General features: G+C 38.6%; 2 protein-coding genes and 1 long non-coding RNA gene across 3 annotated transcripts in view; 1 reads left to right on the forward strand and 2 right to left on the reverse strand.

Annotated features, from left to right (window-relative positions):
- LOC136256245 (uncharacterized) overlaps nucleotides 1-4400 on the forward strand; it is a 71605-nt gene extending 67205 nt beyond the window's left edge. The window contains exon 3 of the long non-coding RNA XR_010701399.1: nucleotides 4180-4400. This is a non-coding gene — a long non-coding RNA (uncharacterized lncRNA). The remainder of the gene's footprint in view (nucleotides 1-4179) is intronic.
- The window catches only part of LOC136256244 (uncharacterized), a 68954-nt gene extending 59547 nt beyond the window's left edge, over nucleotides 1-9407 (reverse strand). The window contains exons 1-3 of the mRNA XM_066049174.1: nucleotides 9215-9407; nucleotides 4523-4807; nucleotides 4160-4246 (exon numbers count right to left, since the gene is read on the reverse strand). Coding sequence (XP_065905246.1) covers nucleotides 4160-4246; nucleotides 4523-4807; nucleotides 9215-9314 — 472 coding nt within the window. The 5' untranslated portion in view covers nucleotides 9315-9407. The remainder of the gene's footprint in view (nucleotides 1-4159; nucleotides 4247-4522; nucleotides 4808-9214) is intronic.
- Nucleotides 9408-13622: 4215 nt separating this feature from the next.
- Nucleotides 13623-24711, reverse strand: LOC136255557 (MAP kinase-interacting serine/threonine-protein kinase 1-like). Its single transcript, XM_066048353.1, has 16 exons — nucleotides 24626-24711; nucleotides 24432-24492; nucleotides 24342-24382; nucleotides 22729-22780; nucleotides 22588-22674; nucleotides 22443-22540; nucleotides 22314-22396; nucleotides 21477-21550; nucleotides 20503-20607; nucleotides 20401-20456; nucleotides 20260-20343; nucleotides 18013-18116; nucleotides 17817-17958; nucleotides 14406-14519; nucleotides 14310-14353; nucleotides 13623-13999 (listed from the first exon to the last, which is right to left on the reverse strand). The coding sequence occupies exons 1-16, from the start codon at nucleotides 24668-24670 to the stop codon at nucleotides 13780-13782; spliced, it is 1410 nt and encodes a 469-aa protein (XP_065904425.1). The 5' UTR covers nucleotides 24671-24711; the 3' UTR covers nucleotides 13623-13779.
- Between the last annotated feature and the right edge of the window lie 10 nt (nucleotides 24712-24721).

The raw sequence follows: 24721 nt of genomic DNA on the forward strand, positions 1-24721 counted from the left end.
CTAATGAAATCGGTGTAAACACTGATGTAAAGTACTTGTTAAGGATTGGCCCTTCACACTTCTCCCTGGCTATCAGTACCCCTAACCTCCCGAAGGGTTGCCACATCTGCAGCACACTCCTGGAATGCTGGTGCCCCAAAGGTAATGTAGTCATCCAAATAATGCAATATCCAAGTGACACCCCAGTGTTGAACTTCCCATTTGATGGCATCTGCCAAGGTTGTAAAAACTCTTGGGGCTGACTGCAACCCAAAAGGTAAACAAGTATCAACATGCACAGATCCTTGCCACTTCATACCTAGCAACATTCTGTCCTCTGCGTGAGCTAATACCATCCTGTAAGCTCTCTTAATGTCTACTTTATCTAACAACGTGTTCTTGCCTAACAGGGTCACCACCCTTGCTACCTTGCTAGGTTGTCCACGCTGATGTATGATAACGATGACAGTTCTCTGATATCCCATTTCACAGTATGGCTCCATGGGCTGAACATGTTGAATTTGCCTCCACTTGCCAGGCTGGTTGCCTTTTGGGATTACCCAAATGGGCAGATATGAACCTCAGGAGTAATTTCTCTTGGTAATGAACCAATCACTCTTCCAAAATCTACCTCCTCCTGTTACCACCTCTGGATTCTCTTCTGCTGATGAAAGGTTGCACTTTGCTAATGTACAGGTCTTACTATAGTCAACATCAATCTGGAAACCTTCAGTAATACCTGCAAGTAGGTACTAAACCAGTTCTACATCCAAGTGGTCCCTTTGCATCCACCTCCACTCCTCTCTGCTTAAAGATGAGTTTCCTTCCTTCAGCATTAGTGGAACTGTTCCCTGGCACCTGCATAAATAAAGTCGTAGCAGTTGCTATGTATCATGATGGACATAACCCCTGCCAACAGAGGAACAGCCAATGTAACATCCATTTTCAAAATGCTTCTCTGTATATTTGTGTGTGTGTGTGTGTGTGGTGTGTGTGTGTGTGTGTGTGGTGTGTGTGTGTGTGTGGTGTGTGTGTGTGTGTGTGTGTGTGTGTGTGTGTGTGTGTGTGTGTGTGTGTGTGTGTGTGTGTGTGTGTGTGTGTGTGTGTGTGTGTGTGTGTGTGTGTGTGTGTGTGTGTGTGTGTGTGTGTGTGTGTGTGTGTGTGTGTGTGTGTGTGTGTGTGTGTGTGTGTGTGTGTGTAGGTGTGTAGGTTAGAGACCTAGCATGAGAACCTTTGTGGATTTTAAAAACCGAGTTGCAGAGCACTTAGAATGTGATGCTATGGGTATTCATATATCAAAACCACCTTATGGCAGTTGTGGCGGTGAGAGGGTTAAACTGGATAAAATCTTTTCTGATCCATAGGAAGCAGTGTGTTGTAATCTTGACTAAATTATCATCATTATAGTTCTCATCATGGTCGCCTGTCAAGAGCAGCCTGTACATGTGAATGAATTGCCACCTATAGAGAAAAGTTAGCTTGTTTTATTTGCAGATGACAGCAAACTCTTTTGATTTATTGAGTCTCCCAATGATGTTAGGAAATTACAGAAGATTATTGATGCACTCTTTTGTTGGTCAAAGCAATGGCTTTTATCATCATACAGTACGATAGTACTGTATAGTAGGGACCACAAAGGAGTAGGTGTGACCCATGGAATAACATCACTCAAAAACCAGCTCTCTGAAGATAATGAGGCAGTATTAGTTAAGTAAAACTAAGCCCAATCAAGCTTTCAGATTGACCCAAAATGCTTTCAACAAGTTGCTACAGGAATTTTTTCTATTATTATTTATTTAATGGAATTTTCTACTGACCAAGTGTAACACGATAACGGCTAAGGCTATGGGCATGTATTTTCACTGTTCGATGTCGCTTTGGCCTGAGAGGTTCCATTTGGCATACCGCAGTACATACAATGCATTCTTCATGCACTTCTTTGTGTCCCATTCATCTTTGCTCACAGCGAAAGTGTCAATTTGGCGGTAGCACGTGATGGCTTCCCTTCGAAATGGAAATTGTCTGTATTTTTCATAGTGACTACTCTGATTGCAGAGGTACTTTTTGAACAGTTCTTGATTCGAAATGATGTGTAACGGGTTGAACATAGCCGACAACAAAGCGTAATGGATACTTCACTTTTCAGACAATAATATAGCTGGGGTACGTGGGGCCATTTCAGATGCGGTATGCGTGGGTTTACCAGTCATGATAACACAAAAAAATTTAGAATTTTCAACTAGAGTAGGGTCCATAGCACATCAATAAAAGGTACTGAAACAAGTTGGAGTAGTCCATGATATTAAATCACAGTAAAGCAATAAGAAGTGTTACCGTAGATTCCCTAAAATTTCGGCATCTCTAAATATTCGGCACTCCCTGTGCTTTGAACGCAATGTGCTCTAAATTTTGGCAAGCGCAGGATAGTTTCTAATTATAAGTGCGCTAATTTTTCGGCACTTGGAGTACTAGTTGACGAAGGTCTCTTGAGTACTGAGGATTCCCTGTGACCTCACACGATATGCTACCTCGATGCTGGATGAAGTACCAAGTGTGAGATTGTTCAGGGAACGTACTCAACGATATCATTGTGAGTCATCACGGCTACCGCAAAACGATCTTCGTTTCTGTTCACAGCTCTCCTGGCCCCACATCTCCTTTTAACACGATACCCCACAGATAACACTTTGTTAAGCCATGGAACACTTTATGCAGCATCTGATAGCGAGATTTATCACGAGATAGTTAAATAACATTACTGATTGTGGTTTATATTTTTTACTTGTTGAAATCCTTAATATTACGTTTGGGTGATTGCATTCAAAAGCGATGTAGTAATGACATTGACCATTCCTCCTGGATAATGTAGGCAATCATAGTATATAGCGCTGCGGCCAAGTGAGTGTTGTGGTATCGTCAGCTCAGCCTCAAGGCGTTCCTGTTGGTTCCTGTAGAAAGAAATTCATAAAGTAAGCAGTAAACGGATCCCAAATAACATAGCCATGAAGCGTGCAGACTGTATTAGGGATAGATCCCTAAAAATTCGACAATAGCACTGGGTTGGTACATTTTTTCCTAATTGTTCGGCCAGACACGAACGGAATTAATTTATTTCTGCCGAATTTTTAGGGAATCTACGGTATATCATTTCCATTATGGCCCCTACACACCGAATTACATAATAATTCACAAAAGTATTAAAAGAAATCGTGGTATTCAAATTGACATGCAATTAAAGTTAAACATTCAATGCTGTGTCAAAGGCAAACTGAGTATTCAAAAAGTCTTTTGACTACTTACCATTAATACGCTACCAGTTCTCTACAAGACTTTATGGAATTTTGGCGTGGGGCCCTTATATCTTCTAGACATCAAGAGAGTGGAAAGAGTACAGAGACATGCCACTAGCATCATTAGCTACCACCCCTTATCCAGGCAGATTAATATTGCACTTATTTTTATCCTGTGGTGACTGTTCTATTAAAGTATTTCTACCCTGTGATTTACAGTTGTTTGGTTTTTGCCTTGTAACTCTATAGCTGTTAATGCAATTCTTTTAATAATTACACAACAAAAGGTCTAAAAGCTATGATGGTTAGCATACCAATTTTTTAAGTTATTTCTACCCTGTAGGTGTGACAACAAGGTGGTCTTTTTTAATGCAAACAATCGTCCATGCATAGCCCTATAACTGTTTCCAAATTTGCACCAAACATGGGCACGTGACTGTGCCGTAATGCATTCTTATAGTGTACCATAACTCAAGAAAATTGAGCTACACATTTGCATGAATTTTCGTAAAGTGTGCAAAAGAATAATCTAAGCCTCCCCCCAAGTACCCAAACGCAGAAAGAAAGAAAAAATAAATTAAGCTGATTGTGAAGGCTGATATTTCACAATTGTGTTAGGCAATCTTGCTCCAATTTGGTTATGTGGGGTGCTGAAGGTGGAGGGCATTTGCAAGGAAAAAAAATGATTCTAATTCAAGAAGGTAGTTAAGTACAGAGTTTATGCATAAAAATTGTGTTTTGTTTCTTCCTCTAAATATACTCACAGTGTGGTGTGCTGGCTTTCTTGGCCACACGACACACTGCCGTATTTCCCTGAGGTCATGTGTGATATCACTGGTTACCCCAGAACTGACCATATAAGAAATATTTTGTGTAACTACTTTACTGACCTATTGCCTCTCCCTCATAGGTTTGTCTACCAGGATCACCTGCTGAAGGATATCGGGCTTGTTGCTGACCTGTTGACTGACTTGACTCTGTAGATACCAAACACAGAGTTTAATGTTAATAAATTTGCACACACTAGCAAATGAAGTTTGTAGAAATCAACATAGATAAATGCAACTACTTATATACATACATTAAATATCAGTATTACACTGTACTTAATGGCAGCATGTAAATTGCATAACTGACAATCTCTTTCGGTAATACAGAACAGTTAACAGTATGCATCATTTAAATGCATACTGCACACCTATTGTATGTATACTTTTTCTCTATAACATTTTTCATTGTACAAGATTACAAACCCTTTATTAGTCTTATGACAGATGCAGCTGCTTTATTCAGTTCAACACCTGGTGCCCTCAGTGCTGCCACTAGTTCATACCAACTAGCATTGGGATGAGTTTGTAACCAGTAACTGAGCATTTCAGAACAACGTCTTGACACATCATCATTGTTAGCTTTGATGATGCCCAGTTGCTGCACCTGATCATCATCCAACAGCTCTACTCCCAACTCATACCATTTCAAACTTGCAGCAGTGATGATTTTTGCATGTTGCAATATCTTCAGAGTAGGCTTGGAGACACCTATTTAAAATATCAAATATGATATCCAAACAATTATTCGTGGTATTACAGTGGAGACTTGATTATCTGAACTAATATGAGGGGATGGGTGTTTGTATAATGGAAAACAACATAAAATTAAACAGCCATTGTGTTATATATAGTTTATATACACAAAGCTTTGTTAATAGCTATAGAGTACACACCAGTTCACAAAACACTGGTACTCTAAATTGAGCGGCCACTATTTTTGGTTCTGTGACTCCACTGCATGTGTTTCTGACCCTGCAACAAATGACAAACTGGTGAAATCAAAAATATATATTTATAAGTCAATTGCGTCATAAGTATGGACTATTTGTGGCAAAATTTATTAGCGCAGCTTAAGTATTCTTACAACAATGCTGTTCACCAACAGTAAAACAACCTAGGTTATGGACATATGTCAACATCCTTTCTTGTGTTTACACTATAAACAAACATTGTCAGCATGCACAGGAGTAGGCATGGCCCACAAAATTACATCACCCAAAAACCAGCTTCAATTTCCCCTGACGATGATGAGGCAGTAGCTCAAACAAGCTTTTAGATTGACCCGAAACGCTTTCAGCAAGTTGCTACAGAATTTTTTTTAATATTTGTTTTAACGGAATTTTCTACTGACTGACTGATTGACTGATGCCTTCAGACAAGCGTAACTCGATAATGGCTAATACTATAGGCTTGTTTTTTCACTGTTCGACGTCGCTTAGGCTTGACAGATGCCTTTTGGCACACCATAGTACGTACAATGCATTCTTCGTGGATTTACCAGTGTCCTCCTTTGTGTCCCATTCATCTTTGCTGTCAGCGAAAAGTGTCAATTTGGCAGTAGCATGTGATGGCTTCCCTTCGTAATGGAAATCGTCCTTACTTTTCATAGTAGCTATTTTGATTGCAGAGGTGCTTTTCAAACAGTTCTTGATTTGTACTGCTGTGTAACAGATTGAACATAGCAGACAACAAAGCATAATGGATGCTTCACTTTTCAGATGATAATTAATATAACTGGGGCGCATGGTACCATTTCTTTCTTTCGGTATGCGTGGATTGCAGAGGTGTTTTTCGAACAGTTCTTGATTTGAAATGTTGTGTAACAGGTTGAACATAGTTAACAACAAAGCGTAATGGATACTTCACTTTTCAGACAATAATCGATATAGCTGGGGTGCACGGTGCCATTTCAGATGCGGTATGCGTGGGTTCACCCCCTGCAGTCATTATAATTATTTACAAAAAAAAGTTAAACAATTACACAAAAAATTTTGGAATTTTCAACTAGAGTAGGGAGACCATAGCACATTGATAAAAAGTACTGAAACAAGCTGGAGTAGTGCACGATATTAAATCACAGTAAAACAATAAGAAGTGTTATTATCCCTACTGTGCATTTCCATTATGGTATCTTGAGCACAGTAGGGATATAACACTTCTTATTGTTTTACTGTGATTTAATACCATGCACCACTCCAGCTTGTTTTAATACCTTTTATCGATGTGCTATGGTCTCTACTCTAGTTGAAAATTCCAATTTTTTTGTGTAGTTGTTGTAGTTTGGATCATCACTCAACTTTGACTTCAGTCTGTATCGCATGGGTTTTAAACAAAGGTCACAGAGATGATATGGCTACAAGTAGCAAATCATTTATTAACTATCTATGTTGTAATCTGCTGTTGTTACCAGCTGCAGCAGCACATAAATAATATTCTCTATCTTACAGAAACAGTGTGACCACCATAACAATCATTCAGCTGATGGGAATGTAAGTGTTGAATTGAAGCTAAGAAATTTAAGGATTGGTTCTTTAACACTATTTTTGATAAATCCTATAAACACCTGGGCCTTGTTCGATGTTACATAATAGACTGAGTCTTTAGTGGTGAAAGATATTCATGCACAACTGAAATTTATTCATGGCTATATATCATTTATTCACTATCGTTATAGTCATTTATTGTCATTTATTCACTATTGTTTCAGTATCACTGTACAAACCCACAGTCAATCTTTTTATATGCTTGTGTCGGTCACGTATGTTCGGATTCTCACAACAGTAGTGCCTTATCGTTGTTCTTGCATCATTTCCAGCATCCACTATCAATAATTTCACAAGGCCCAATACAGTTGTGAAGAAAGCCAGCAGTTTCCCACATGTGTTAGTAGTTAACCCATGTGACACATATTAGTTATACCAAGGGCACTTTTGATATAATACACACTCACCCTCAGGATATCAGGAACGCACTTGTGCCAGGTATACATATTACTACATAATAATTAACAAAGTCTACCATACATTGGAGTATTTGATCAGAAACAATAACAGGCCACACAGTGATGCAGTAGAAGCCATAATGCACTACCCATAAATCAACATCTTCACGGTAGTGGAGAAAGAAATGGAACACAATGAAAGGCAAAGGTAAGTCCATGATGCATGCATTATAGATGCTGTAGTTAGAGAAATGGCATGCCTTGGGCCAAAGCGAGATCAAACAGTGAAAAATTAGTGTTAACTATAGTGACGTGCTTAGTTGAAGGCATCAGTTTGTAAAGGCAGTCATGATCAGTCAGCTATTATAGAAAACACAATGAAATAAAATTAGAAACTTGTTGGAAGGTTTTAGGGGTTACTCTGATTTAGTTGTCTTAATGATACTGCCAAGCTGTCATGTTGAAATATTGCGGCTGGTTTTTGAGTGGTATTTTTGGCCAGGAAAGCCAAAACCTATACAGTACTGTAAGAAGTGTTACTGTAAGACAAATACAAGTATATGTATATATATATATATATATATAGTCACACAGAAAGTACATACGTATAATTATATAATGAGACATTTCAGCACATTTGCATTATTATTATGGGTAGGAGTATAGAATTGATCCCCAAATTATTTTAGCAATGATGGGATAAAAGATTTGGGAATGTAATTATTTCAGCATTAATTTCACCCCTTTTTGAGGGCCACACAAGTACTTTTCTACCCTCAAAGCCAGCCTATGGTCTTCATTGAGGCTTTTATTACAGGAAATGTCTAATAGTTACTTATACAACTGAGTGCACTAGCTACAGTGTGGCTTGTAATTAATAAGTGAACTCTCTACAAACAAACTTGTAATGAAGCTGAACTGTCTACCAGCAGAGAGACTTGTAGCTGAACTTTCTAGCATGTTACTTGCAACTTACACTGTACCTGAACTCTCTACATGGCAATTTTACTAACTTGTAATGTACTGTAGCAAGCTGAACCTTTTACAGGGTGACTGACTTTATACCAGGGTGAACTTTCTGCACTCTCTATAGGGTAACTTGCTGCAATGTAGCCGTACTCTCTACATGCAGTGACTGGAGTGCAGCTAAACTCTCCAGCTAGCTATAGGGTGACTTGTAACTTAGAGAACTCTCTACAGGATGACTTGTAATGTAGCTGAACTTTCAGTTCTTGCAGCTCTCTAGTGCATGTTCGGTTAACTTGTAATGTAGCTACTTTCTACAGGGTAGCTAGTTGCAATGTAATATTGACCGTGTTACAATTCTGCAAACAACACTATAGCAACCAGACCATTTCACCATGCAAATGGATAATCTTGTGCCCAGACCACCTCCACCATCCAATTTAATACTTTAAAAAGTGCGGATTAGGGGCACACGAGACTAGCAAACGAACAGCTGCAGGTGCCACCAAACTGCTCTTTTAATATGTATAATACAATTAGGTTATAATAGTGTAAGGTGTATGCTAAATTGTACGTGTGTAGAGAGTGGACACACATTGTCACACCCCACATACTTCTGATTTGGCCGTGGTACTCAACTCATTTCTACCTAAGTTGTCCTCGACATAGAGGCACATGCATGTAAGCAGAATTGTCTAATAACTATTGCAATTCCCCACCACTGCCTGACCTGGGCAGGTTGAATGTGACACTTCATTACTTAGGACATTATATTTTAATTTACTCTTCCTTAGGGGACAGAATTGCTGCTAACACTACATCAGAATTAAACAACTCAGAAAATGATTGCCTCAGCCTTACCATAGTTAGTATTTTTTTTTTAATGCACAAGGTTTTCACATTCAAACAGTGGGCAGAGAGGCAAACTCTGCCCAATCCTGTGATGAAGGAATTGTTGCCATCACAGAAGCAGCATTGCCACGCTGAACATCGATAGCAACCTTCTGAATTAAAAATTGGGTTGCCCTATTATCACCACTGAGACTGTTCCGGGAACCAATCCGTCTCACTCAGTAATGAGCGTGCACATGACTGATCCCCAAGCACCCAGGGTCTCAACACATAGAGGGGAGAAGTGAAATGATGGCGTCAGAGAAGAATACTTTCTGAACTTATAATATGTTACGCACAAACAATGAAATCCTTACTCGCGCGTTGTTGCGCTGTCGCATCATCACGATCCGCGGCAACATCCGGTCTTCCGTGCAAGGCAAGCCTGACGCTCTCTGGCCTTTCAGAGTCAGCCATAAAGTGCAACTGAATAGCACTGCAGTTTGTATCAGATCACGAGTGTATTTGAATATTATTTCGCAGTAACTGAAACGGTGCAGCCTAGTCTGGCGCCGCCCGCCCCTTCGCATAAAGTAAGGGTCTGGAGAAATACAAATACCTAATCATTTCAAAAGGAATTCAATTAGACAGCGCACGTAATGCTTGTTACGTCAGATGATTGCACTTCAATTCGAACAAAAGCATTGTGTTGCCAAGGCGATTTCTGTATGAACGTCATTGGCATGCACTAATTGGCTAGCGCCGAATCTGGGCGCTAGAAATGATTTAGTATCTGTATTTCACCAGACCCTTACTTTATGCGAAGGGGCGGGCGGCGCCAGACTAGGTGCAGCCCTCAAGTACAGCCACTCCCTTAACATTGGGATGAAACCCACAATCAGTTGCTCCCGGTATTTATTATTATTATTATTTTGTTGTTATTGTTATTAGTGCATTACAGTGACCAGCACTGAAGGTCTGACAGCAACATGTGCTGCAGCCTTTGGATTATCCTAACCTAATTTCAAGGACTTAGACTTATAGTTGAAAAGGTGTAACAGAAAAGGGGCGGCTTAGGGGCCATAGTAAGGAAAAAATCTCTCCAACCCCAAGATTCGAACTGCATCAAGCTATGGAACAAACCCCCTGCTGATGTAATTAATTCCTCCACCCCTAATGAGCTTGGTAATAACCTAAGTAATTTTTATGATCACACCTGTGTGTTATAATCTTTTGATTGCTGCACAGTAACAAATATAATATAATAATGTGTAAGGGGACCATTTAGCTAGCTACGAGGCTAGCTATGTAATATAATAAGGCTTTACAACATATGTACAAGTGTCAAGTGCTGAAGGTCTGTAGGATACCTGGTTCCCTATAGCCTATTTAAAGATGTTACATGACTTACATTAGATATGTTTGAAAGGAGTCTATGTCAGGAGGAAGCTGCATGCATGGGCAGCCTCAATCCTACAGCCATGTGATTTCTACTTACAAGAGTCTGGATGTATTCTCCTTGTTCATTTCATTCATAAGAACACTAGAGATTGACTTATTATCTCAAAGCACCCCATGTGGAAGGAACCTTATTATTATTATTTATTTATCAAGAAGTCCATAAATTACTGAAGGTAAACAGTAAAGGAGACCTAGCTGTACACACATGCAGATTGCAGAATAATTAGAAGTTATATTATACTATATAATTGTCATTTTAATATGGCTTGATTAACCATTCAACAACAGCAACAGAAGCAAGCAAGGTGTGTAGTGTGTGCGTATGTGACCCAATTTAGGAAAACCATCCTTTCTGGAATTTGACAATTTTCTAGGCACTGGGTGTTTATCTATCTTGTGTTAAAATTTCAGCTTGATACATGTACCTTGAAGACTTCCAGAGATATGGTCAATAATTTAGTGATGCATTGAGTTCTGTGAGTGATTAAGCATGACAAATGGTGACAAATCACTTTGTTTACCAATAATTCCATTCCTGCCATCTATAAAGAGACTCCTAATAGTGAAATCAAGTGCTCCTGGTCCTTTTCTCCAGTTAATTAACATGTATCATTGCCTAAATGCTTAGTATAACCATTCCATCACCTGAACAAATCACAAGTCTTCATTTGTAAGTTAACTGGTGTCCCACTCCCACACATTGTGAAATCACTACATGGTCTGATAATTATAAAATCATCCATATCTCCTAGCAGAAAGAAGCTTTGGTTGTGAAATTTCACAGCAAGAAGGTTTAATAGCTGCTTTAACCAAAATAATCATTAATGTGCAAAATGAAATCCTGTCCTGCAACTTTTGCGATGTTGCTCAAAAGGATGGTTTTCCAAAATTGGGTCACGTTATATTTGCAATACATGCATGTTTGTCTGTTGCTATAATGGATAAATATACCTTCTGTATAACTGTAATCAAAAGTATCATTAGGTGGTTAATTTGATAGTTTTGACCAGATTTGCAAAAGGAGAACGTCTTCCACACACATCCAATTTACTAACTTTGATGACTTGTAACGTCAGATAGAAAAAGGCTATTAATTTGAAATTTGGTCAGTAGTGATCATGAGTACCACATGGTTAGAAGGAAAAATATGTTTCTTGAACACTAGCTATAAGTTATGGTCTTCAAAGCACAGAATTGCATGTGTGTGTGAGACTCCTTTGGTCACAAATGCTTTAATTGTGTTTTGTACCATGATAACAAAATCTGGTTTGTAGACTATACAATGTTATAATTATACTAGTCAGCTTTATCCCTCTAGGGAAAGACAATATGCATGTCAGAAACTATGCTGAATGAAGATACTATAAAGAGTTAGTTAGGGTGTAACTAAAGATATTAAGTTTCATTTCTAAAGTTTAGAATTCCCATGTTTTCTGTTTTATTGTTTGCAGGAGGGATTAGCTAAATGTCAGAGATGTAATAAACACAAGGTGCAGAATGTATGAGAACACTGAGAAGCCGTGATGTTTAAGTGTTGACTGAATGTAGAAGAGGCACTGAATGGATCATCATCCCAGGCTGTGTGGCTCGTCAGACACTTACTGTGGCACTGGCACCTGGTTTGGAATTTAATGTAGCTATTAGTTTCAAGTTTCTAAATCCCTGCTACACAACTGCAGTCCCTTCTGTTTTTGTCTTTGTCTAAGGTAAAACTGTTCATCACGCATGCACTCTATTGTTAATACCTTAAAATGTGATGTCACCTTGTTTTCAATGTATTGCATATTTACATGTCAGTAAGCAAAGTTAGTTCCATTACTATCCCATGCAATTTGTAATCTCATTAAATTTTATTGTTGTTTATCATTTTTTTTAACACAACAGCTTGCTTTGCATATGTATATAAGCAGTATTTTAAAAATTATATTAAGTTTAATCCCTAGAAATATTCAATGGTCAGAACTTAGGTGGTTATCACAGTAGTTACTAAAAAGGAAGCAGGTGAGAATTTTGAGTGACTGCATAGAAGAGTGCCACATGCAAAGGTTTAGATTGAGCTTTCCCTTTTCACTGGGCTTACTTGGGCTATAAAACGAAGTGACAGGGTATATGATTTTGACTAGACAATAATTACAAACACTATAAAGTAATACTTAACACCTACAGTTTCTTTGCTACTACTAGCTTGTCATCCCTGCCAATGCCACCATTATCTCTACTGTATCACACAGTTTTTGTAGCACTGGTGTAAATGCAGCTAATATTAACTGACTTTTGTTGTGCTTTGTTATACAGAGTGCAGCAAATACAGGAGTACATAAATAGAAGTAATACCAGAACATGATATACTTGCAATTGGGTAGCTTATGTACATGAAAAGTTCTTAAAACACATTGTCTATCACATGAAAACAATGTTATAATTTGCCTTTGTATGGAAACCAGTGTAACAAGTCAATCAGCATGGCAACTTGTGGAGCACTCAGAAAACATGTACAATGGTCACTTTAGAAGAATTACTTCAAAATCACAGCTAACACATGACAGTAATAGAACTAGCATTAACGTAATAATTGTATATCAACTGACTGTTCTATTAGAGTATATTGCATGCTTAGCCACACCCACTGTCCAGCGTTTGGTACCCAGTGAGAAAATATTCTTGTTAGTGCAAATATGATCAAAGGGAAGGTATTCTGCAAGATCTTTTACAATAAACTGAAACCCACAATATAAAGGTTCAGGCTGCTGTATAAAAGTGGGGATGATAGAGCCATATGCATTACGCTTCGTTTTCAACTTAATTCTGCCTGATTTTTTGGAGAAGTCTTTGCTAGCTTTAGTAAAGACTTGAATGGGTCTCTAGTTTCCCAAGCTGAACACGAGATATCTAAGAAGGTAATAAATGTTTTGTGTACAGATTTTTCAATGAGCCAACCAATTATGGAATAGTTTATGTAGAAATAAGAGACCAAATCAAAATTTGTAAAATTCAGTTTATTATCCAAAATATTTTGGAATTAATTATTTGCAATCAGCATCACTAAAAGGCACATATGAAGCAATAGCAATGTAGAAAGCAGACAGAGTATCATTTTGTGTATGTGTAGGGATTATCTAGACAATTAAAAACTCACTCAAGGCAGAATTTATCACCTTCCTGAACAACCGTTTGCTCCAAAAAAGGTCTTCTCACAAGGAACAATGTGTCTCTGATGTATCATACTTTATGAATTACTCTCAAAGCCCCTCATAGCTATAAAACCACCTATGCAGCCTTTCCACATTACGTAGTTGTCCCTCCCAATCTTGTTGTTACAGTATATAATATTGTACTAAAACCTGATACTTTTAAAGGCATATATTAAGTAATACAACATATCAAATTGGGTGGGGAGATTGCATCATCAAAAATAGAGTCTACTGCTAGTCTCTGTGGAGTATGTGCCGCAAGGGATGACGTCAATACGACACAACTGATGTCATGATTGCCGCTCCGGTGTGTTGCCTCGTCGTCGAAGCACTAGTTCGGATGAGCTAGGAGGGGACAAACTCATGTAACTGTTTCCATCATCTTCATGAAGTTGATGATGTTTGGTAATATCCTGAGATGGCTGACGTGAATGAGATATGGACAATTGTCTTGTAAGACTGTTGGCCATAGCAGCATATTGTGAGAGCCCTTGTGGAAAACTGCTGTTTCTGTAGTAACACAAACAATAGAATACAATTAAGCAATCTCTGTAGTTTTAATGCCTTAAAGAAACAGTGTAGAAAGTGAATGTAACTAGAACACCATCTCTAAAATTCCCAAAACTTATTACACACTACACACTCACTCCACACAGTGAGCACACTCACAACAGGCACACGCATGCACACACACACACACACACACACGCATGCACACACACACACACCACCACCAATCAAGCCCTGAAATTAGTAACTCTTCTTTAAAATGTAAGTACTATACATGTGTGGTCTTACTAAGATACTAAAACACTGTTACCTTTTTAATACTGTTGGAGTGGTTAATGGAGTAGGTGGGGCTTCCTGCAAATAAGATAATGTGATCTATTCCTGTTATCACATATCCTCTATGTACCTTAGTGATCCACTCATGTTCAAGCACTTTAGCAGCTGAGTACCGCTCATCTGGATTACGTGCTAACAGATGAGCAACCAAGTCCTTGGCAGGTTCAGATATTTCTCCCCACTCCTGCAAGACATATACTGTACATACATAGGTACACTTGTACTTTAGATAAGACAAGAAAATAACAGAAAACTCAGACAAATGAAATGGAACATGGGAACAAGTAACATACAGGCATTTCTAAACACACAAGTATTGACAATATCAATGAAGGCTCTGGCTTCAGTGATATATGGTAAGTAAAAACACACAACATTGTTATGCATGACTGTTAAAAGATACAAGTTTAAGGAATTTTAAATTTGATTAGGAATCATAGAAAAAAAAAGTAGGGGTCGCCTACACCTGCAGATATACTAGTGAACATTTAATCCCTAATCCAGTCTATACCCCCAAGACCAAGACTGAATGAGGGATCAAATGTTCACTAGTATATCTGCAGGTGTAGGCGACCTCCCTTGTTTCCCTACTTTTTTTTCTGTGATCCCTAATTGAACTTAAAATTCCTAATTTTTCCTTAAACTTGTTTGTTTACTTTTTTGTACCATTATTATGACCGGTGAACCCACGCATACCGCATCAAAAGAAAGGATGGCACCAGAATTAATGCTTTCATCTGAACACACGCCCCAGCTATCAAATACTGCTTCGAAAGTACAGTGGCCATTACACTTCGCTTATAGCTATGTTCAGCCTGTTATGCAGCGCTACAGATGAAAAACAGTAAAAGAAGTGCCTCTGCAACAAGCCCGTTGACGATTCGTGCACCCCCAACTATCAATTACTGCCTCGAAAGTGCAGCGGCCATTATGCTTTCGCTTTCAGCCCGTTACACAGCGTTACAAACAAAGAACAGTGTTAGAATTGTATCTGCAATCAATCCAGTCACCACGGAAAATATGGACAATTCCCGTTTACAAATGTATTGCAAAGAAGCCATGCCTTGCGCTACCGCGAATTGACACCTTGGGCTGTCAGCAAAAAGAAATGGGACACAAAGAAGGACAAAGGTAAGTCCATGATGCGTGCATTATACGTACTGCAGTATACCAAAAGGTACGTCTCAGGACGAAGCGACGTCAAACTGTGAAAAAATCAAGCCCATAGCCTTAGCCGTTGTTGAGTTATGCTTGCCTGAAGGCAGGCAGGCAGGCAGGCAGGCAGGCAGGCAGGCAGGCAGGCAGGCAGGCAGGCAGGCAGGCAGGCAGGCAGGCAGGCAGGCAGGCAGGCAGGCAGGCAGGCAGGCAGGCAGGCAGGCAGGCAGGCAGGCAGGCAGGCAGGCAGGCAGGCAGGCAGGCAGGCAGGCAGGCAGGCAGGCAGGCAGGCAGGCAGGCAGGGCAGGCAGGCAGTTAGTCAGTAGAAATTTCCATTGAATAATTTTAAATTTTGTAACAATTTATTGGAAGCCTTTAGGATCATACTGAAGGCACTTTTGGACTTGGTTATACCTAACCAATACTGCCAAGGTGCTAGGATGGAGTTGTAAAGCTGGTTTTTGGGTGATTTTTTTTTGGCTAGGAAACCCAAATCTCCATGATCCTTAATATACAGTACTACCGTACTGTATGATAGTGACAATATGGTTGGCAGTGACACGCATGGTGTCAGTGCTAGTAGCAGCACAAAAAAACATGCTTGCCACTGTTTAGAATGCATTGATTTAAACCCATTTCCTATCAAACATTATTTAGTAGGATTCCCCCTAAAATGACAGATGCCATCTAAAATGCTACTGTTTAAACCATCCTAGAAACATTACAGTATCAGCGTTAAAAACAAGAAAACACTTGCCAGATACTGATACTAAAAAAAACAACAACCTTAAATGCAAATTTTGGCCTGCCTGCCTGCCTGCCTGCCTGCCTGCCTGCCTGCCTGCCTGCCTGCCTGCCTGCCTGCCTGCCTGCCTGCCTGCCTGCCTGCCTGCCTGCCTGCCTGCCTGCCTGCCTGCCTGCCTGCCTGCCTGCCTGCCTGCCTGCCTGCCTGCCTGCCTGCCTGCCTGCCTGCCTGCCTGCCTGATCATATTTGCAAGGCTAGAGGCCAAATGAAGCAACACACAGCCACCATTTCATCACAATAAAATCACAGGTGGAACATGTGCCTTTTTTGGTTCCGATGAGTGTCTGCCTTCTGTATATGAGCATATTTAGCCGAAAACTATTTGAAGTGCTTTAGCAACTGTAAGTGGAGTAGATACATGTAGCTGCACTAATAAAATGATCATATGGACTGACCATGCCCCCAAAATGATCATATGGACTGACCATGCCCCCAAAATGATCAAAGCATGCCACCTTGCTCTTAACAATCAGAACAAGCCATGACCACACACCCCTTACTAATTTAGCTGCAGTTTTGCTGTAGAACATTAGACATGGCAAACTATGCCCCTTAATATATTGTGCAACTCACTTAAGACAATCAGGGACATCGAGATACTCTAATATAGCAGTCACAACCATACAGTGCGTGTATAACATAGTGATGTAGCTACATATAGCAAAAAGTCAATTAACAAAATAGTAGGGCTGAAACAAATACTACAAGTACTCATTAAGGATTTTGGTACTTGGATAGTAAAATTGGTACTCAAGTACTCATTAAGATCACATGACCCAGCTCACATGATGCATTTGCCATCAGTGAGTGACACAATGAAGGTTATAGAGTTTGATTGGCATAATTTCTTGTCAGGAACACTACCATCAGCACTTTAATACATTGTGTGTATCATTGTTTGTTGCTTGAAAAATCTGTAAACTGCTTAAAGTCAGTATAAAACATGTCAAATGGGTACGACTACAAGTAGCTAGTATCTGTGAGTTAACTCTAGAGAGTACTCGAATACAAAACACTATGATCATTTCAGTCCTACAAAATACAATTAATTAAAAATGAATTTGGATTCTAGAGATTAAAAGTAATGAAACAAGAGATATGAACGATGGTAGCCATTACAACATAGCTATGTACGTGGGAAAACCCCTACAGTCTGGCAATGAACAGATGGTGATAACATACTAATGTAGGGATTTTCCTACATACGGTGTAGACTAGATATGACTGTCATTCATATATCTTGTTTCATTACTTTCTATCACTGGAACCCTACCTCATTTAATTGTACTAGTTTCTATTTATACAACAGAAAAAAAAACAACAACAACAAAACTGAATTGCGAATTTACACGAAAGTGACTGATCAGCCACCACTTCATTAAAGATTTTAAACATCAGGTCTACTTTTTTTATCTTTAAAATGCTCTATAAGTATAATTACTAAGAAGCAAATGATTAAAGTATAGTAAAAACATTGGAACTTTTCAAACTTTAGTAAATACTATACCATAACATCATCACCTTTCCAGTGAAGTCATAACTACCAGCCTGTATATTATCCAGTAGTAAATCCTGACACTGGTCACAGTGTTTGCCTTGTTCCCAGCCACATTTCCTACCACAGCGTCCCTTGAATGGTACATCTCCTGATAGCATCATATACCTGTGGAGCCACACTCACTGTAACATCATGAGCTGGATTAGCCCTTCCACTTACAGCACAACTCCAAGGCTCCAGAGGTCGCATTTCTTATCATATGTGAAACTGTCCCCAGTGTAAGCCTGTACTACTTCTGGGGCCATGTACTCTGCTGACCCAACCTACAGTACAGAGTGCATAAATACCAGTATATATGTACAGTATGTATGTAGTAAATTATAAGTAAGAAGGTCTACACGTATCTACGTACACACCGTAAGTGCCATCCCTTTAGAGAAAGCTAAAACCTCTTTATCAAATGTGGAATATACAAGATCTCAATCTGTGTAGAATTGAAGCTTGGCTCATAATACTTTCTGCTACATCAAAATTCTAATACATGTTTTAAAGTAAACAGTTATGCTTTGCCAAGAACTCTACTGTTAGCCATGTATACACACCATATCAGGAAACTTGTCAAAAAATTGGTTGTTGTGTTTTTTGTGGATTGGTTCCAAATTCCCCGTCGAAATATGCAGCGTGGTCAAAATTGCATTGTTTAATACACAAAAGATCCAAAGAAGTGGAAATTTCCACCTCGAAATTTTGAACAATGGTCATCCCCGAAATATCCCCTCCCCCCTCAAAATATCTCTCTATATGGTACATACGCAGTAATACACCCCTTGCAGATTGTATAATCATGGATAGAAAATTTGCCATGGTACTTTGGGTAACTTTTCAACCACACACGCACGCATACACACATGACCAATTACTATATTGTCTCGAATTACGGCTGGTCTTGTATAACTTGTAATGTACTGTACAAGTGTAAGAAAAAAATTAGGAATTTTAAACAAGAATAGGGATCAACTAGAATATAGTACATCAATAAAAAAGTACTGAAACAAGCTTGAGTTAGCATATTATGACAGCAAATTACTATAACAAAAGAAGTGAATATCCAAATGCACAGTATGAATATTCATTTCTTTTGTTACAGTAATTTGCTGTAATAATATACTAACTCAAGCTTGTTTAAGTACTTTTATTGGTGTACTATATTCTAGTTGATACCTACTCTTGTTTAAAATTCCTAATTTTGTTTCTGTTCTTTTTTTTATAGAACTGATGATCAATCTACTTAACTAATTTGTTTCATAAAGATGAATTAATGTAGCTATGGGAAGTCAATCAAAGAAGACGACATCATTTTTTTTCGTTGAACATAAACTGTAATTTTGCACATAGATTGGTATACTGATATTCTACAACAATTGATTGATTTATACGCCTTAAGGACAAGTGTACAGGAAATAAATAAGGGGCCTAGACGCAGGGGTAACAAGAAGCTTTAAAGCAGCTGGAGCACCCTAGAAAGGCAAACACACACACAAAAAGAAACAAAACACACACATACATCAATTTGTTTAACAGATCTTAGGAGTAACATTGAAAATTCTGTATGAGCAGGATATAGCAATTCTGGCAGCTTGATCAAACAATGGCTTAATTAATAGCACTAGATGGTAACTTGCATGCATGAGAAGGCTAAGAGCAAGTTCTTATCCACCCGTCCATGGAGTATGGAACAGTCAGTTGAACTCAAACACATGAGACTAATCAGCACGTGCTTGTTCTACCTTGTTAAGAACGAGTACTTATTCACCCGTCGTTTGGAACAGTCAGTTGAACTCAAGCACACGAGAAACAGCTGGGATACCCATTAAGAAATGCAAACGATTAAACCGTGCCAACTAATCAGCATGTACCTGTTGTACTTTGCTAAAAATGAGTTCTTATCCTACACCCGTCATCTGGAACAACCAGTTGAACTCAAACACACAAGAAACAAATATACCGGCCAACAACACAAGAAGTCGACTCGAGCAGCACGTACTAAATATATTTTTAACAGGAAGCCATGAATGCGCTATAGTGAATAAATGAACACCTTGCAATGAACTGGGTACAAAGGAAAGTCCACGATACGTGTATTGTGGTTGGTGAAAAAGCACATCTCGGGACGAAGCGATGTTGAATAGTGAAGAAATCAAGCCTATAGCTATATCCATTGTGGAGTTATGCTTGGCTGAAGGCATCGGTTAGAATAAAATTCTATAATATAGAAAAATTTTAAAATTCCATAGAAACATATAGGAAGGGTTTGGGGTTGGTCTAAAGCTATTTTTGGGTTTTGCTGTGCCTAACCAATACTGCCAAGTTGTCATGAAGGCTGGTTTTAGGGTGATATTTTTGGCTAGAAACTCCAGTTCTGCGTGATCCCTACTATACAGTACTACCGTACATCAAAAAGCTTACTGGGGTCATTAATATAGGAGTAGTTGGAGTTCGTTGCTGTGAAATATGGCTGAGATCAAAGTCACATATTCTGACTGGTGTAACCTAGGACATCATTTGAAACAATACAATGGCACCATGACAACTAGATTGGTTACTCACTTCATCTACTTTTTCACACAAAATATTTGCAGGTTTAAGATCACGGTGTGCAATATCTGGAAATTAACCATCACCATAAGTTAATTGTGACATTTTGTGTACTTTTTCCATGTAGATAGAACAAAGCTAATGCCAGTTCTTTTACAACTGCACAGGCTTCCTGTTCAGTGAAACTCTTCTGCTTTTTTATTCTTTGAAATAATGGTCCTGGGGGTATACACATGAAGCATAGTTGTATTAGTACACACACAGTAACTGTTCTACCTACTATATATAATAAAAACTATGTATGTGTACGTGAATACACTGCTCACTACATTCTACACACAAACATACTCACACACATGCACACGCACAAAAAGCAAAAGTAAAGCCTTCAGCTACTGTACTATGTAGCATGGTCACATCAACCCAGTCAACCAGCACTGATACTTGTGCATTATTCAGGTGCCATGAGTCAGCACAGGTAAATCCTCCTGGGGTAGGCAAATATTTCACAGCTGTAATAATGTGCCAACAACATTTGTGACCCAAAAGCAATCTTATAGCAATTCAATTCCTGCACTAAGTATGTTTCACAGGTGAAGGTGTGGGCACCTGAAGTCCCACCTGGATGTTCACCTGTTAAGTGAGACATGGACAGTTGGTATTTGCTTTCCTAGTTGATGTTACCCATTAGCATTACAACTAGGTGGATTGCTTTCCCAGTTGGCATGTACTGTATGATGTGTATGCTGCATACGTGTGTGTGTGTGTGCGTGCGTGCGTGCGTGTGTGTGTGTGTGTGTGTGTGTGTGTGTGTGTGTGTGTGTGTGTGTGTGTGTGTGTGTGTGCATGTGTGTGTGTGCGCGCATGTGTGTATGAGCCAAGTGATCAGAGCACCAGCATGGTAATCAAAAGATTTCAGGTAAATTGCTCAGTTATGTCCATTTGCTGCTATTGAGTTTCCTTGAGCAAGGAACTTTACTTACATACAGGTACATACTCCAGTCTACCCAGCTGTTAAATGGAAATCTGGTGACTGGCCCATACAGTACAGCATTGAACATGTATTACATATACACATACGTACTTACCTCCTTCCATTTTGTTGAAAACCAGATAAAAATTGTTCTGTTCTTCAAAATATTCAATAAGGTATAAAATATTCCTATGAACAATAAAACTACATAACATACGTACACCTCCGGTACACTACACAGTGTAGAACTATTTAATTATGTAAGTAGATTATCATTATCTGTAGGAAACCTGTTATAAACATTCGTAATATCATGAAGGTATAGTGAAACTGTACTTCACTGTCATTAACAAGACCACCTCATTGTAGTGACAATGACGAGAAGGCTTCATGAATACACACTGAAGCCACATCTTTGGTCCCAAGGGTGGCCTTACAAAAGAGCTAGGCATTATTGTACATTAAATGACAATAGAAAATACAATATATACACTTCATTACTCTAATAGAGCAATCGTTGTGACAAACTGCTGTTGACTTAGCTAGGATAACTTGATTCCACTGTACATGTGTGCTACCATCAGAAGTACTATGCAATTGAGAAGATCCCTTTACTCAAGTACCACATACAGTATTTATTTGTCCTCAAGGCAGAGATACTGTATTTATTATATCAGTCAGTTAAATAAAGTACTCAGTACATGAGATACATGTAGTTTACTACACTCATTGCTTGCATGTGCACAAGTGATGTAGATTGCACTATACGAGTACACACACCATAGACATACATATACAACACACTACACTACACTACACACACATATACCCCACACACCTACGCACACATACAAACATACACACAAATACACACACAATTACACCACACAAGGACACACATGCACACACACTACACTACACTACACTACACTACCATACACAACACATATACCTGTGAGCTCTCCCAACATACAGTATCTCTATCTCTCTTAGGACTCTCTTACGAATCTCATTATCATCACTTTGAGCAATAATCTGACAAATGTTCTTATAATTAGATATTTTGAGACAATTTTTGTACCTTCACAGCATATTGTACTGATGTGTTTCTATGGCGACACACCATGACTGACGAACGTGCCCCTCGTCCAAGTAACTGATCAGTTAATTCATATGCATCTATTGAAAGCATTTGATTGGTTGAATACCATAACCATTTATTGTACCTTCAAACTTCCGTACAAGAAATGGACGTCTCTTCCTACCCTTAGATTGGGTGTTTTTACTCTTACCAGGTGGAATTTGTAAAGTCGCTAGAAATCACATGCTACATCATGACCACTACAAACAGACACACACATACTAACCAGATTGTTTTTGACCTCCAGTAACTTGACCTTGCTCAGGTTTTAGTTGCAACTACATGTACAGTAATACACAATAGATGTAGTAGAGAACAACACATTACAATACAAAAGCTAGTATTACAAGAATTTTTGTAAAGACACACATACATATGTACAGTAACTGCTTGTTCCATGACAATAGCCACATAGCCTTGCATTCATGGTGTTATTGGTGGATTCTGATTTGGCAGATAACATTTAATTTTACTAATCATCCAGCTTGTGTAATAGTGTACCAAGTGGATGAAAATGCTTAGCAAATTTGCTTAAATTTGCTAAGCATTTTTGCCTAAATTTACTTAAATTTGTGGACTCATGCATCAAACATAATAACACTGACTTAGCAGTTCCACACTGATACCATAGTGTATATTATGTAACAAACTGCTGAGCTATTATGATAGAAACTGAAAATACATAAACCTATTACAGTATCTAAGCCAAGAAAGTGTTTTCAATGAGCACGATCAAAAGAATGATTTCAGGATGCTGTCCACCATGGATATCATGTTGCCAATGTTATAATTATTCAGAGTTCATAACTTTCAACATACAAGTACAATTGGTATGAAAATCTGTAGTACATTACATGTATGGCATGTCACTGCTTTATAAACATTCGTAAACTTAGGGAAGAATAATACCCATATTTCTCACTATGTATATTGTACAGTATGAATGCATACCTATAACCATGAATATGCTTTAGAGCTGAACTATGTTATAGCTAACCATGAATGACACCTTCAAGATCACAAGTACCTCTTAGCACCACCCTCTTTACAAAATAACAAACTTATGTGGCTATCACATATAGTAAAACACTATAATTTCAGAGGTGCCTTTGGGTCCTAAATAGATAATTGTCATATTTAAATCCTGCAGTGTGTTTGATACACACTGCTATGTTGCTTTAATCTTGTAGGCAAATACATGTTCCAAATAAAGGCAGAAAGTGTAGCTATGTATAGCATGTATATCAGAGGAGAACAGACATGTTTTACGCTCTACTTAAACATAAATTTAACATATTACTGTCAGTTGAACACCTTACAAGTGAGCTTCAACCTAGAGTAATAGAAAAACTAATGCAGTACAGTTTTTGTAATGATTTTAAGAAATGTTTTGATTTTAAGGTGATATATCGAATATAATTTTATGTTCATTTGGTCTCCGTGCTTGATTAGGGATATTGTGTTTCTAGAGAATGTTCAGCGTCGTGCCACCATACTGGTACATGTATTCCATATCAGAATCGGCTGAAACTTCTTGGGGGTATACTGTCATAGACAAAGAGGCCAAACAATAGGTAGGTGTTCATTAAGCACTACTGCTAGGCCAAATGCCATTTGATTATATGTGACAAATCGATGTTCACAAATTACGGGATACCAGGTTAGCAAGGTTGCACTGGACATGACCAGATATCAGCTCTAGACATTAACACTGATATGGTCAGATTCCTCCCAGTATTATTGAGATTACAAGTGCTGGACTTATAATTTCCCATCACTAAGCAACAGGGCGGAAAGGGTCTATCATGCGTGTCCTTCTGAATACACTACTATACTCACCCTAAAATTCTTTTGAAAGTCTTTCAAGTCAGTCCTGGCACCTATAATATAAATGTCATCAACACTACAAATCGTCACTACATGTCTTACGGTCCTGCTGTCCATCAGTGGATGGTTTCCCGGACGTGTGTAAATCACGAGTTTTTCCATACTATTAAAATACAACACATACAACTACGCATTGAGTACTACTTATAATGGACGGACTAAATATAGCACGACACGTGACCAAAACGACTTAGGTCTAACTCTACATAAATCACAACCGTGTGGACATACATTACCTTATGCACTTTAAAGGGAAGTTTCGGTTCATCGTGTGCTGACATTTCTCGAGTTTGTATTCTAAAATTTTGGCGCGCTCGGTACCTGGCACGTGC

This window comes from Dysidea avara, chromosome 5, assembly GCF_963678975.1.
Source record: "Dysidea avara chromosome 5, odDysAvar1.4, whole genome shotgun sequence".
Taxonomy (NCBI): Eukaryota; Metazoa; Porifera; class Demospongiae; order Dictyoceratida; family Dysideidae; genus Dysidea; species Dysidea avara.